At 46.4% G+C, this 14674-nt stretch overlaps 1 protein-coding gene across 1 annotated transcript in view; it reads right to left on the minus strand.

Moving 5' to 3' along the window:
* MTPN (myotrophin) overlaps positions 1-6655 on the minus strand; it is a 43993-nt gene extending 37338 nt beyond the window's left edge. The window contains exon 1 of the mRNA XM_063445300.1: positions 6446-6655. Coding sequence (XP_063301370.1) covers positions 6446-6517 — 72 coding nt within the window. The 5' untranslated portion in view covers positions 6518-6655. The remainder of the gene's footprint in view (positions 1-6445) is intronic.
* Between the last annotated feature and the right edge of the window lie 8019 nt (positions 6656-14674).

Consider the following 14674-nt stretch of genomic DNA (forward strand, 5'->3'; position numbering starts at 1 on the left):
TCTAAGTTCTGGACACTGGTCTGAGGTATGCAGGAGGGATGCAGGTGCGCTCAACTAGAGTGTGCCTGTCAGTTCTGTTGGCTGTGGGGAGCTAATGGAAGCAGGAAGAAACCTCCTAGCTGTCAAAGAGTTTTATTAATTATTTAAAGTAGTGCTGATTTTGAACACAAATCAGATCTTTTATAACCGGTCATTATTATAGGACACGCCTTACCCATAAAGCATGTCAGGAAGCAAGATGAAGTGCTTTATGGGTGTGAAGAGGTCCTTTAAAGGTTTACAGTTAAATGGACATGCATCACTTGGCTATAGTTATTTAAACCACAAATCACTTTTAAACAAATATACAAAACAAAATAAAGTTTAATAAAAGGTAATAAATGTTTATAAACTTGCTATACACTGGGTCAGATTACACATCTCCAAGCTAAGGGAGTTTATTCAGCCTCCTCCCACCTATTACCCACCGTTCTTATTTCACACCATCCACAAATGACAGAAACAGGGCACTATTGTGCAGCAGCAGCAGGAGGAGGAGGAGTGAGAAATCTTACACTGGAGCCTCCTCAGATCAGACTCCTTTCTTCCCCTATCAGTCTCTTACAAACTCAAGAGATTGTCCAGCTGTACATGTGTATATATGTCAGGCATGTCCAAACCATGTTTCCAGCATTCTTAAGGATAGGGCACTGATTGGTTAGATAAGTGTCCCCACCCTTGGAGTTGGTGTAGACAGAATATGGAATGGACCTGCCTAAGTCCAGAAGGGAGATACCGCAAGGGGTAGTTGAGAATGACAGGGCCAATAACCTGTGGGACTTCAAGATCCAGACAGACAAGCAAGTGCTGGCCAACCAACCCAACATCATGGTGGTAGACATTGAACAGAAGACTGCAGTAGTGGTGGATCTGGCAATACTCAGTGACTATAACATCAGGAAGTAGGAACATGAGAAGGTGGAAAAAAATTCCAAGCACTGAAAGAACTAGAAAGCATGTGGAAAGTGAAAGCAGTAGTGGCTATGGTTGTGATAGGAGCAATAGGGCTGTGACTCCCAAGTTAGGGAAGTGGCTTCAACAGATTCCAGGTGGGACATCTGAGATTGCTGTCCAGAAGAGTGCCCTTCTAGGAACAGCTAAGATACTGTGCAGGACCCTCAAACACCCAGTCCTCTGGTAGAGGACCTGAGAATGAGGAATAGAAGGGGAGAGTAAAAAAAAAAAAAAAAAAAAAAAAAAAAAATTACTTTTTTAAGAATGCATGAATTCACATCCAAGAGTTCCAGAATATGCATGAAGGCCAATATACCGCATACACAGACACATATACACAAGTAGTCTATATGTACAAGTATACACAAGTACATACAATCATATACATACGAGTACAGCCAAATGCACAAAAATATGTACATGCACACCTATACGTGCATGCACACAAAAGCTCCAATACATATTAGGGATGCACCGAAATGAAAACTCTTGGTCGAAACCGAAAACTCAGGGTGCCCTTGGCCGAAAATGACTTTCCCCCCAGATGATTTCAAAAAAGTTATTTCCCTATAGTTTTATTAATATTAGACTTAATAAATGTTATTAATCTAATATGAAAAACTTACCATCTGTTTTAGTGGTCCCCCCCCTTAATGTTCCTCTTCCCTCCCCCTTTTTTAGTGCCCCCCCCCCAACGTACCATAGTGTTCCTCCCCCCCCAACGTCCCATAGTGCCCCCCCCGTGTCCCATAGTGCCCCCCCCCCGTGTCCCATAGTGTTCCTCCCCCCCCTCCCCATAGTGTTCCTCCCCCCCCTCCCCATAGTGTTCCTCCCCCCCCTCCCCATAGTGTTCCTCCCCCCCCCTCCCCATAGTGTTCCTCCCCCCCCTCCCCATAGTGTTCCTCCCCCCCCCTCCCCATAGTGTTCCTCCCCCCCTCCCCATAGTGTTCCTCCCCCCCCTCCCCATAGTGTTCCTCCCCCCCCTCCCCATAGTGTTCCTCCCCCCCTCCCCATAGTGTTCCTCCCCCCCTCCCCATAGTGTTCCTCCCCCCCCCTCCCCATAGTGTTCCTCCCCCCCCCTCCCCATAGTGTTCCTCCCCCCCCTCCCCATAGTGTTCCTCCCCCCCCCTCCCCATAGTGTTCCTCCCCCCCCCTCCCCATAGTGTTCCTCCCCCCCCTCCCCATAGTGTTCCTCCCCCCCCTCCCCATAGTGTTCCTCCCCCCCCTCCCCATAGTGTTCCTCCCCATAGTGTTCCCCCCCCCCCCTCCCCATAGTGTTCCTCCCCCCCCCCTCCCCATAGTGTTCCTCCCCCCCCCTCCCCATAGTGTTCCTCCCCCCCCCTCCCCATAGTGTTCCTCCCCCCCCTCCCCATAGTGTTCCTCCCCCCCCCTCCCCATAGTGTTCCTCCCCCCCCTCCCCATAGTGTTCCTCCCCCCCCTCCCCATAGTGTTCCTCCCCCCCCTCCCCATAGTGTTCCTCCCCCCCCTCCCCATAGTGTTCCTCCCCCCCCTCCCCATAGTGTTCCTCCCCCCCCTCCCCATAGTGTTCCTCCCCCCCTCCCCATAGTGTTCCTCCCCCCCTCCCCATAGTGTTCCTCCCCCCCTCCCCATAGTGTTCCTCCCCCCCCTCCCCATAGTGTTCCTCCCCCCCCTCCCCATAGTGTTCCTCCCCCCCTCCCCATAGTGTTCCTCCCCCCCTCCCCATAGTGTTCCTCACCCCCTCCCCATAGTGTTCCTCACCCCCTCCCCATAGTGTTCCTCACCCCCTCCCCATAGTGTTCCTCACCCCCTCCCCATAGTGTTCCTCACCCCCTCCCCATAGTGTTCCTCCCCCCCCTTCCCCATAGTGTCCCCCCCCTCCCCATAGTGTCCCCCCCCTCCCCATAGTGTCCCCCCCCTCCCCATAGTGTTCCTCCCCCCCCTCCCCATAGTGTTCCTCCCCCCCTCCCCATAGTGTTCCTCCCCCCCTCCCCATAGTGTTCCTCCCCCCCTCCCCATAGTGTTCCTCCCATAGTGTTCCTCCCATAGTGTTCTTTCCCCCCTCCCCTTGCTTTCAAAAAGTATAAAATACATACACATTGTGTGCTGCCTAGAGTTTGCTTTGATTCACCCACCAGGTTTACTTTAGAACAGTCAATAGAAACCCTCTGTGTAGAGGCAGACCCGCCTCAAAGGGGGTATTAGTGATTGCACTATTCTTATTTGTTCCATGCAGTTTGTGTAAGTGTCAGAGCTACCCTACTGCCATAAGTACAAAATGAGCAGGAGTACTAAGGAAGCAATGTCTTCGTTTTTAAACAGTGTTTGTGAAATGCAGACAATAAGGGTGTCTACAAACTGCCAATAAAGCAGGAAAAGAAAGCACAGGAAGACATAATGCTAAACGACTGACTGAAACCATGGACTAAACTTATTTGCTTAATTTATGGACTAGACTTATTTGATGAAGGTGAAAAAAAAAAAAAAATCCATATAATGCAGATGTGTGATTTAAAAACTAGTGTAATATGACTTTAAAAAGACCATTAAAACACCTTTGTGCAAATTACTGATTATACAAAGACTTAGAATGCACTTATGTTTAGATTTCTAGATTTTCTTTGGCACTGGAATTCGCAAGTGGGCAAATATGTTTGGATTAAAAAAAAAAACAACGCAAATCTATACACACTGTACTATGCTTATGTACATACCCTTCATCAACGTTGGCATTTCGATATGTTAGAGTAATACAAATGCCAACTGGTCACTGTATTTATAAGGAACAATAATTTTCAACAAAATGTAATTTTGTAAAAGCCGTAACCTTACAAAAACATACAAATAGAGAACACCTTAATAACTTGCACTATGGCTAGAAATTCAGTTCAAAAACAGGTGACTGATACATTTTTATTGGTAAAACGCAATATACCGTATGTGTTTTACAGAGATCATAACCCAATGCTTATTAGATCGTTCATACCATGAGATATTAGAAGCAAGCTAGTGCACTTGCTTAAACACTAACCCCACATATTTTAATAAACCTGTAATAACATGACAGCAGTTAGTCACCACCTTTTGGTCAAGTGTTACACTTGTTAATTGGCTTTCTATCAAGGGAAATAAAAAAAAAGAATTTAAAGTTTTTGTAGTTTTATTTCCACAGTCTAGTTGTGTATATCAAGTTCAGTATTTACAAGCTGGTTTATTAACACAGAGACCTCAAATGTATTACAGTGTTGCTTAAGTCCCAGTTGAATAACACTTACAGGGTTATTCAACAGTAAGAATTTTGAAGAATTACATGTGAATTTTAAAGGGACACTATAGGCATCCAGACCACTTAAGCTCATTGAAGTGGACTGGGTGCTCTGTCCCAGCACCCTTAACCTTGCAAAGCTAATTAGTGCAGTTTTTAAGAAACTGCAATAATTACCTTGGTTGGTTAATGCCACCTTTAGTGTCTACCAGACAGCCCCTAGAGCATGGGTGTCCAACCTTTTGGCTTCCCTGTGCCGCATTGAACACAGAGGAATTGTCTTGGGCCACACATAAAATCTATAATATAATTAATTTTTATATTAAAACTTAAAAACCCATTTTATTAATTTTGTTTAGTAGATAATTCCCTTATTTGTTATCCTTATGTGGGATTGCCATATTTAAGGATGCCAAATTAGGGAACAATCTATTAAATACATACACATGTATATGGACACATGACCACAGATGTACACACACTCACAAAGCTATACACACACACACTCACAGACCCATGCGCACAATAACAAATATACACACACACACACACAAAGATCCACACACACACAATCACAGGCATTCACACACAATCAGACCCACACAGTCACAGACCTATCCGCACAATCACATAAGACATACACACAATCAGAGATATACACAAACACAATCACAGATACACACAGACCTTCCACCACACACACACACAATCACAGACAAATCATACACAACAATGACATGCATTACTGTGTCATGTAGTGTGTATATATATATACCGTATATAAAAATATACATACACACTACATACAAGCTCAGAATAGACCAGCTCACTGACACACATGCTCACTACAGACAAGCTGACACACAAACATACAAGCACATACACACAAAGTTACTGACTGTGGGAGCAATTTCTTGATCTCTTCCTGCTGGAGTGCGGGCGGAGCTTGCATATGGGGGTGTGATGTATGGGCAGCAGGTGGAGCTTGCATGCAAGGGTGGACAAGGAATTGCCGAAAATTGTTAAGGGAGCCCAAAAGTGCTCCTTCCAGCCGCCAGCACCCCATTTATTAATCCCCTCAGACTGACAGGTTGTCACAATCTGAGGGGGAAATTATTTAAATGGCTGTTTTTTAATTTTTATAACGGTCTGCCTGGGTCAGCCAGTCGTGTCTAACTCCACCCAGACTGCGGGTTGGACACCTCTGTACTAGAGGGACATTCGGGTTGTTAGGTGACTTTTGGAACTCTAATGCTGGACTTCCTCAAGCTATGAGCAGGGATGTCCAGTTTCACCCAAAAACCCATAGAAAAGCATTGTACAATACTTTCCTGTCAGGAAATCCTAATTCAAATACGGCCATTGCTGTCAACATAGAAGAAGTGAAGCCGGACCCGAGCCATTGCCAAGGGACATCGGCTCTGGACAGGAGGTAAGTGACAGAAGGGGTGAGGGAAGGTATAGTTCCAGGAACACAACTTTGGTTTTCTAGCACTATAGTTTCCCTTTAAAGGAACACTCATGGAACCATAACAACTTCATGGACTCCGGGCACTCAAGAACGGTTTAACCTCGAGGCAAGAGTGCACCAGAGTTGCCTCCAGCACTTATCTCCACTGCCCTCAAGTGGCATCTGGTTTCGGAGATTTCAGTTTCAGGAAACGGTGAGTTACGTCAGGCAGGGACGCTGCTTATTGGCTTAGAGTGGTCAGCTGATGTTCTCTGCGAATAAGTGACTCTCCATTCACAAAACTGGCTTGGAAAAGTTACGCTTTTTTTTCAAGCCAGCATTGTGAATGGGGAGTCACTGATTGGCCTTGAGCATTAGTTAAGGCAAGGGTGCGCCTGTGGGCCCATTGGTACCATAACAGCTTTATTTAGATTAGGTTGTTATGGTGCATGAAGGTGCCTAAACTGTCCCTTTAAGGACGAAATTGCAGAGTTCGTGGTTGTAGAATATTTACAGTTCTGGTATTTTGTCCTGAAATTCAATTAGAATGATTAAGAATCCTCACTCGTACCTGTACAAACTAATGCTGGGTGTATTCCTACTGACCCCATAAATAGCAGGGTGGGGGGTAAATCAATATGTTACGAGCACTGAGTACCAGCAGCCCCCAGGTAGCTCCCTATATGCAGCATGTCATATTACAGATACATACAACACACATTATGCTATCCACCCCCCACGCCTACACAGGCCCTCACCGCTGTGATTAGCTCCTTCACGGCGTCCATGTCTCCGTTTTTCAGAGCCCACATGAACTCTTTGTCCCCCATGCTGAAAGGCGGTCCGGCTGGCGAGTTGGAGTTACTGGGGGGGAACCGGTTCGGTGCTGCTGGGCCCGGGACTCTGACAGGAGACTATACCTAGCTACTTCCCACACAGCAGCCAACAGGCCCCGCCCACTCTTCCGCAATCAACCAATCAACGCGCAAAACACACCGGCACGTGACGTCAGCACGCGAAGAGGCAACGTAAGTCACGGAGCGGGCGCAGTGCCTGCTGGGAAGGTTCAGCAGTGGAATGCAGGGACAAAATGGCAGAGGTTTATTACCTGGGCCGAAACAAACATAAAAACTGGCAGTCCAGCTATGGCTTACAGAGACTGCCATGGCTGGGCTCTGCAGGAGCTGAGTCTAATCGAAACTATGACCAAAATAACTGGAGTACAAATGGAGGCCAGAAAACGTGTTTAGATATGATAACACGGAGTGGGAGTCAGCCGGTTAAGGCTGTGTGATGGGAGCTTACTATAACTATAAGGACAGTAGTTGTATACAAAGACACGGACAGCTCCTGCATACCGCCCAAGTGCCCTATTTAGGTCTTAATTCGTTCTGTATGTCTTTTCTACCCTAATGTCCATAATTTCTAGGAGCTCTAGATGGTTGGTTTTGTCTGTGTGTATAACCGCTCCACAGCAATAAAACCAAATGTAATATGTTAAACTACAATAGCTGTTTAGAAATCATTCTGTGTGTAAAAGATACATTGTTCTAAATTAGATTTTAGTTGCCTTAAAGGGATTTAACTGATGTTGTTATGGTGCCAGGAGGCACTCTTAAGTCAAGGGGTGGTTTAACCCCAAAGATGCCTCCAGAGGGTGATGTACACTCCCCACCTGGCGGCATCCGGCTTCTGAATTTTCAGAGGGGCACCACTGACTGGCTGAGAGCAGATGCCGCAGGAGTCAACTTTAACCCCTTAAAGGGACACTATAGTCACCTGAACAACTTCAGCTTAATGAGGTTGTTCAGGTGAGTGCTACAGCTACCCGGAGCCTTTTTCTTGTAAGCACTGTATTTTCTGAGAAAATGCAGTGTTTACATTGGAAGCTTGGAACACCTCTTGTTGCAGTCAATCAGACGGCCACCAGAGGGACTTCCGAGTTCAGAGGCCCTAAAAAGGCCTCTCGTCCGATGCATTCTGGGTGAATGCATCAGACGGGCTATCAGCACACAAAGCACTGTGAACGCGCTTTGTGTGCTGATAGCCTGTCAGCACTGCTGCGGGCGTGGCTTCAGCTGACAGCTTCAGCTTCAGCTGACAGCTGAAGCCCGAACCCACAGGGAGCTGACTGTCCACAATAGTGGTTGAAGGGGGGGGGGGGGGGGGGGGGGAGACCTACTCTCCTTCCCCCCCCCCCCGGCCCCCACCGCTGTGCGGCGGGTGGGGGCCCTAAAATTATCAATAAGGGGGGGGACCTACTGTCCCCCCCCCGGCCCCCACCCCTGTGCGGCGGGTGGGGGCCCTAAAATTATCAATAAGGGGGGGACCTACTGTCCCCCCCCGGACAGTAGGTCCAATAAGGGGGGGACCTACTGTCCCCCCCCGGCCCCCACCCCTGTGCGGCGGGTGGGGGCCCTAAAATTATCAATAAGGGGGACCTACTGTCCCCCCCCCCCGGCCCCCACCCCTGTGCGGCGGGTGGGGGCCCTAAAATTAAAATTATCAATAAGGGGGGGACCTATTGTCCCCCCCCGGCCCCCACCCCTGAGCGGTGGGTGGGGGCCCTAAAATTATCGATAAGGGGGGGGGCCTACTGTCCCCCCCCGGCCCCCACCCCTGTGCGGCGGGTGGGGGCCCTAAAATTATCAATAAGGGGGGGACCTACTGTCCCCCCCCGGCCCCCACCCCTGTGCGGCGGGTGGGGGCCCTAAAATTATCAATAAGGGGGGGACCTACTGTCCCCCCCGGCCCCCACCCCTGAGCGGTGGGTGGGGGCCCTAAATACAAAGGGGGGGGGACCCTAGTTAACCCTCCCCCCCCCCCCCCCCAAAAAAAAATTATCTCCCTACCTACCCCCCTCACCCTAAAAATAATGAGGGGGGGAACATTAACTAAAAACCTGTAAAAAAATAAAAAGAGATAAAAAAAACTTACCATTCGATGTTTTCTTTCTTCTAAAATCTTCTTTCTTCAGCCCAAAAAAGGCCAAATAAAAATCCATAATAACCGACGCAATTAAAAAAAAAAAAAAAAAAAAACCGAGCGCAAAAAAAATAATCCATCTTCACCCATGGAGGGCTCCGCGCAGACTGAGCTCCGCAGGGTGGGCAAGGCTTATAAAGCCTTGCCCCGCCCTGCAATTAGGCTAAGAACACTCTGATTGGTGGGTTTAAACCAATCAGAGTGCTCTTTGTCATTTTACAAGCGTGGGAAAGTTCTTTGGAATTTTCCCACGCTTGTAAAATGACACAGAGCACTGTGATTGGATGGATTTCAAGCCATCCAATCACAGTGCTCTGTGTCATTTTACAAGCGTGGGAAAGTTCTTTGGAATTTTCCCACGCTTGTAAAATGACACAGAGCACTGTGATTGGATGGCTTGAAACCCATCCAATCACAGTGCTCTGTGTCATTTTACAAGCGTGGGGAAATTCCAAAGAACTTTCCCACGCTTGTAAAATGACAAAGAGCACTGTGATTGGATGGCTTGAAATCCATCCAATCACAGTGCTCTGTGTCATTTTACAAGCGTGGGAAAATTCCAAAGAACTTTCCCACGCTTGTAAAATGACACAGAGCACTGTGATTGGATGGCTTGAAATCCATCCAATCACAGTGCTCTGTGTCATTTTACAAGCGTGGGAAAATTCCAAAAAACTTTCCCACGCTTGTAAAATGACAAAGAGCACTCTGATTGGCTCAAACCCACCAATCAGAGTGTTCTTAGCCTAATTGCAGGGCGGGGCAAGGCTTTATAAGCCTTCCCCACCCTGCGGAGCTCAGTCTGCGCGGAGCCCTCCATGGGTGAAGATGGATTATTTTTTTTTGCGCTCGGTTTTTTTTTTTTTTTTTTAATTGCGTCGGTTATTATGGATTTTTATTTGGCCTTTTTTGGGGCTGAAGAAAGAAGATTTTAGAAGAAAGAAAACATCGAATGGTAAGTTGATTTTATCTCATTTTTTCTTTTTTACAGGTTTTTAGTTAATGGTCCCCCCTCATTATTTTTAGGGTGAGGGGGGTAGGTAGGGAGATATTTTTTTTTTTGGGGGGGGGGAGGGTTAACTAGGGTCCCCCCCCCCTTTGTATTTAGGGCCCCCACCCACCGCTCAGGGGTGGGGGCCGGGGGGGACAGTAGGTCCCCCCCTTATTGATCATTTTAGGGCCCCCACCCACCGCTCAGGGGTGGGGGCCGGGGGGGGACAATAGGTCCCCCCCTTATTGATAATTTTAGGGCCCCCACCCGCCGCACAGGGGTGGGGGCCGGGGGGGGACAGTAGGTCCCCCCCTTATTGATAATTTTAGGGCCCCCACCCGCCGCACAGGGGTGGGGGCCGGGGGGGGACAGTACGTCCCCCCCTTATTGATAATTGTAGGGCCCCCACCCGCCGCTCAGGGGTGGGGGCCGGGGGGGGGACAGTAGGTCCCCCCCCTCATTGATAATTTTAGGGCCCCCACCCGCCGCACAGGGGTGGGGGCCGGGGGGGGACAGTAGGTCCCCCCCCTTTTTGATAATTTTAGGGCCCCCACCCGCCGCTCAGGGGTGGGGGCCGGGGGGGGCAGTAGGTCCCCCCCCTCATTGATCATTTTAGGGCCCCCACCCGCCGCTCAGGGGTGGGGGCCGGGGGGGGACAGTAGGTCCCCCCCCTCATTGATAATTTTAGGGCCCCCACCCGCCGCTCAGGGGTGGGGGCCGGGGGGGGGGACAGTAGGTCCCCCCCCTCATTGATAATTTTAGGGCCCCCACCCGCCGCACAGGGGTGGGGGCCGGGGGGGGACAGTAGGTCCCCCCCCTTTTTGATAATTTTAGGGCCCCCACCCGCCGCTCAGGGGTGGGGGCCGGGGGGGGCAGTAGGTCCCCCCCCTCATTGATCATTTTAGGGCCCCCACCCGCCGCACAGGGGTGGGGGCCGGGGGGGGACAGTAGGTCCCCCCCCCATTGATAATTTTAGGGCCCCCACCCGCCGCTCAGGGGTGGGGGCCGGGGGGGGACAGTAGGTCCCCCCCCTTATTGATAATTTTAGGGCCCCCACCCGCCGCTCAGGGGTGGGGGCCGGGGGGGGACAGTAGGTCCCCCCCCTTATTGATAATTTTAGGGCCCCCACCCGCCGCTCAGGGGTGGGGGCCGGGGGGGGACAGTAGGTCCCCCCCCTTATTGATAATTTTAGAAAGCGAGCTGAGCTGTCAGTCAGACAGCTCAGCTCGCGAACGCGCATTCCGCGCACATGCGCGGTAAAGCGCTCAGGTTCTTCATAGGGCGGCATTCAATGCCGCTCTATGAAGAACGCGATTGGTCCAGCGCGAAGCCGTCCCATTGGGCCCCGCGATTTCGTCATTTTGACGAAAAAGGGGGCGCGGCCTAGCGGGGAGCTCGGCGCTGGAACGGAGGTAAGTTTTTAATATAAAAACACCGATTTTTTTTTTTTAATTAATGAAAGTTCATATAAAAGCAAGAAGGAAGGCTGGGGGACCTGTCTTTCTTGCTTTTATATGGTGACTATAGAGTCCCTTTAAGGACCAAACTTCTGGAATAAAAGGGAATCATGACATGTCACACATGTCATGTGTCCTTAAGGGGTTAAAGTTGTTTTGGGGCCTGGAGTGTTCCTTTAGTTGTTATTAGTAAGTGATATCAAATTATTAAATCAGCCACACCCAACCCCTTAAAATTTTTGTCCACTTTAAATGTTGGGAGGTATACGCCCTGTAAGGGAATCTCAAAGTCACATAATCAAAATGCTACTTGTACTGACATCACTACTACTGTGTAACAGTACTTACCCGATCCGCGTGCCAGCAGGGTCCTCTGATCAAGCCGCACGCGGCTCGATCACTCCTGTCTTCAGGCAAGCTGCGTGCGGCTCGAAAACTCCTTGCTCCTGGTGGGCCACGCGCGCCAGACAGTCTGATCTGGAACGCAGCCCGTACAGTATTGGGAACACTGTTCGCATTGCGAGCATGTTCTTAAAGGGGAAATGAAGCCTAGCCTTGCGGTCGGCTCCCATTGGCCCACATCGTTCCGGCGCCCCCATCCACGCACATTTTGGGGCGCCAGCATGACGTGGATCAATCAAACTAAAAGTATTTAAACTTACCTGGCCCTTGATTCTGTGCCCTATTGTGGTTTCTATACCCTTTAGTGCGTTCCTAGTGTTTTGTATTGTATTCTGGTATTGACCTTGGCTTTGTTTCCTGACTCTGAGTTTCTCTTTAACCTTTGCCTGTCTTTTTTACCCTTGTGATATTTACCGTGTACCTGACTGGCTAGTTCTCGTTTTCGCTGCCTCTCCGTTATTCTGACCTCGGCTCATATTTCGACTACGCTTTATTCTGTCTGCGTCAAGTCCGGCCACTCTAAGGCCCGGTAAGACGTTTATATTTCATTAGTCCATTCCTTGCTATCCTAAACTCTGCGTATTAGGGTTAATACTCCATGACATACTGACACTTTAGTCAGAATGTTTTAAGTTTTGCATCTATAAAAAGTTTAAAGGAACACTGTAGCGTTAGACCTCCACTAGAGACTGAATTAGCCCTGCAGTGTAAACATAGCAGTTTCTCTGAAACTGCTATGTTTTCAGCTGCAGGGTTACATCTAGGGGGACCAGGCACCCAGACCACTTAATTGAGCTGAAGTGGTCTGGGTGCCTATAGTGGTTCTTTAAAATCCATTTTAATTTCAAGGATCACTATAGTGTCAGGAAAACAAACCCGTTTTCCTGACACTATAGTGCCCTGAGGGTGCCCCCACCCTCAGGGTCCCCCTCCCGTGGCACTGAAGGGGTTAAAGCCCCATTCAGCCATTTACATTATTGCAGCGCCGGACTCCCTTGGCACTGGGGACCTCTCCTCCCCCGCCGATGTAAAAAAAAAAAAGGTAAAAACGCACGCGCATTCAAAGTGTCCATAGGAAAGCATTTCTCAATAATAATATGCCTCCAGAGTCGCAGATGCGCCTCTAGTGGCTGTCTGGAAAACAGCCACTAGAGGCTGGATTATCCCCAAATGTATACATAACAGTTTCTCTGAAACTGCTATGTTTGCATCTGAAAGGTTAAAACCTGAGGGACCTGGCACCCAGACCACTTCGTTGAGCTGAAGTGGTCTGGGTGACTATAGTGTCCCTTTCATTATAAATCAATGACTAGATTTGCCAAAAATTGATCATCATATTGTCATTTTGGAGTGCAGAAATATTTTTCTTTTAATTTTTTTTTTTTTTATATTCCCTTTAGGACTGGCCTGTTTTGGCCATGTTGTATGTTATGGACCCCAGGGCTCTTTTAACACTTTTGTGGTGTTTGTGTTTAGCTGTAATTTTCTTCTCTCTCATTTACTGTTCCCATACAAGTTATATGTTGGGTTTTTTTCAGCACAAAAGGGGCTTTCTTTACATACCATTATTTGTATCATGTCATATAATTTACTTTAAAAAATAAAATAAAATATGGTGAAAAATTGAAATGTGTTTTTACTTATAAGTACTATAAGGGCTATAAGTACAAATAGGAAATTGCTGTTTCAAAATATCTATTTTTAAAATAGTGACATTGTAACACTGTTCTCTGTCATAAATCTTTGAATCACACCCCACATGTACATATTTTTTTATTTTTAAAGTAGACAACCCAGGGTATTCAATATGGGGAATGTCCAGTCGTTTTTAGTAGCCACTTAGTCACAAACATTGGCCAAAGTTAGCGTTCATATTTGTTTGTGTGTGAAAAAAAGTAAAAAACCAAATGGAACGCTAAAAGTGGCTACTAAAAACAGACTGGACATACCCCATTTGCAATACCTTGGGTTGTTTTCTCTTGCAATCATGGGGGTAATTCTCATTCCTGGGCTACCATATGCTCTCAAATGCAACATAACCAACCTGGCAATTTTCAATGTAAAAATATTTGATCCTTATATTTGACCCTGTAGCTTTCAAAAACGCTATAAAATCTGTACATGGGGGGGTACTATTATACTCGGGAGACTTTGCTGAACTCAAATATTAGTGTTTCAAAACAGTAAAACATATCACAACAATTATATCATCAGTGAAAGTGCGGTTTGGGTGTGAAAAAGGCAAAAAAAGTCAATTTCACTGACGATATCATCGCTGTGATATGTTTTACTGTTTTGAAATACTAATATTTGTGTTCAGCGAAGTCTCCCGAGTAAAACAGTACCCCCTCCCGCCCCCCATGTACAGGTTTTAGGGTGTCATAGGAAGTTACAGGGTTAAATACAGTGCTAGCAAATTAAATTCTCTGGACTTTCGGCCTGCGTTGTCAGGCAGGTCCCTCAAATTGCAATTAATAAAATTACTTAATTATGTAAAAATATTACATAAATACGCACGTAGAATTTAAATATATATGCATATTTATATATTTGAAGTCTAGGTGTATATTTATGAAATTATTTATTTAATTTTGTATATGGATGGATATATATATATATATATATATATATATATAGATAGATATATTTCATATTAGTTTGATTTATTTATGTATACATAGATGTATATATAATTTCATTCTAAGTGTATTTTGATATATATATAAATATCAAACTACAGTTAGAATAAAATTTCATATAGATATAATTTTTTTTTAAATTTTTAGTATTTTTACGTCCTTAAGGACCAAGCTTCTGGAATAAAGGGGAATCATGACATGTCACACATGTCGTGTCCTTAAGGGGTTAATTTATTTTAATGTACTTATTTATTTATTATATATATAATATATATATTATATATACGTGTGTAATTTAATTATAAGCATATTTTTATATTAATATGTATATATTAATATAAAAATACACTTAGTATGACATTATATATATATATATATATATATATATATATATATATGATCTATAGACATATATTATATAAGTATAATATATGTCTATAGATCATATATATACACACAAATCTAAATATATTTTTATTAACATTAACATTTTTTATTTTTTTTATTTTACAC

The sequence above is a fragment of the Pelobates fuscus genome, chromosome 3 (genome assembly GCF_036172605.1).
Source record: "Pelobates fuscus isolate aPelFus1 chromosome 3, aPelFus1.pri, whole genome shotgun sequence".
NCBI lineage: Eukaryota > Metazoa > Chordata > Amphibia > Anura > Pelobatidae > Pelobates > Pelobates fuscus.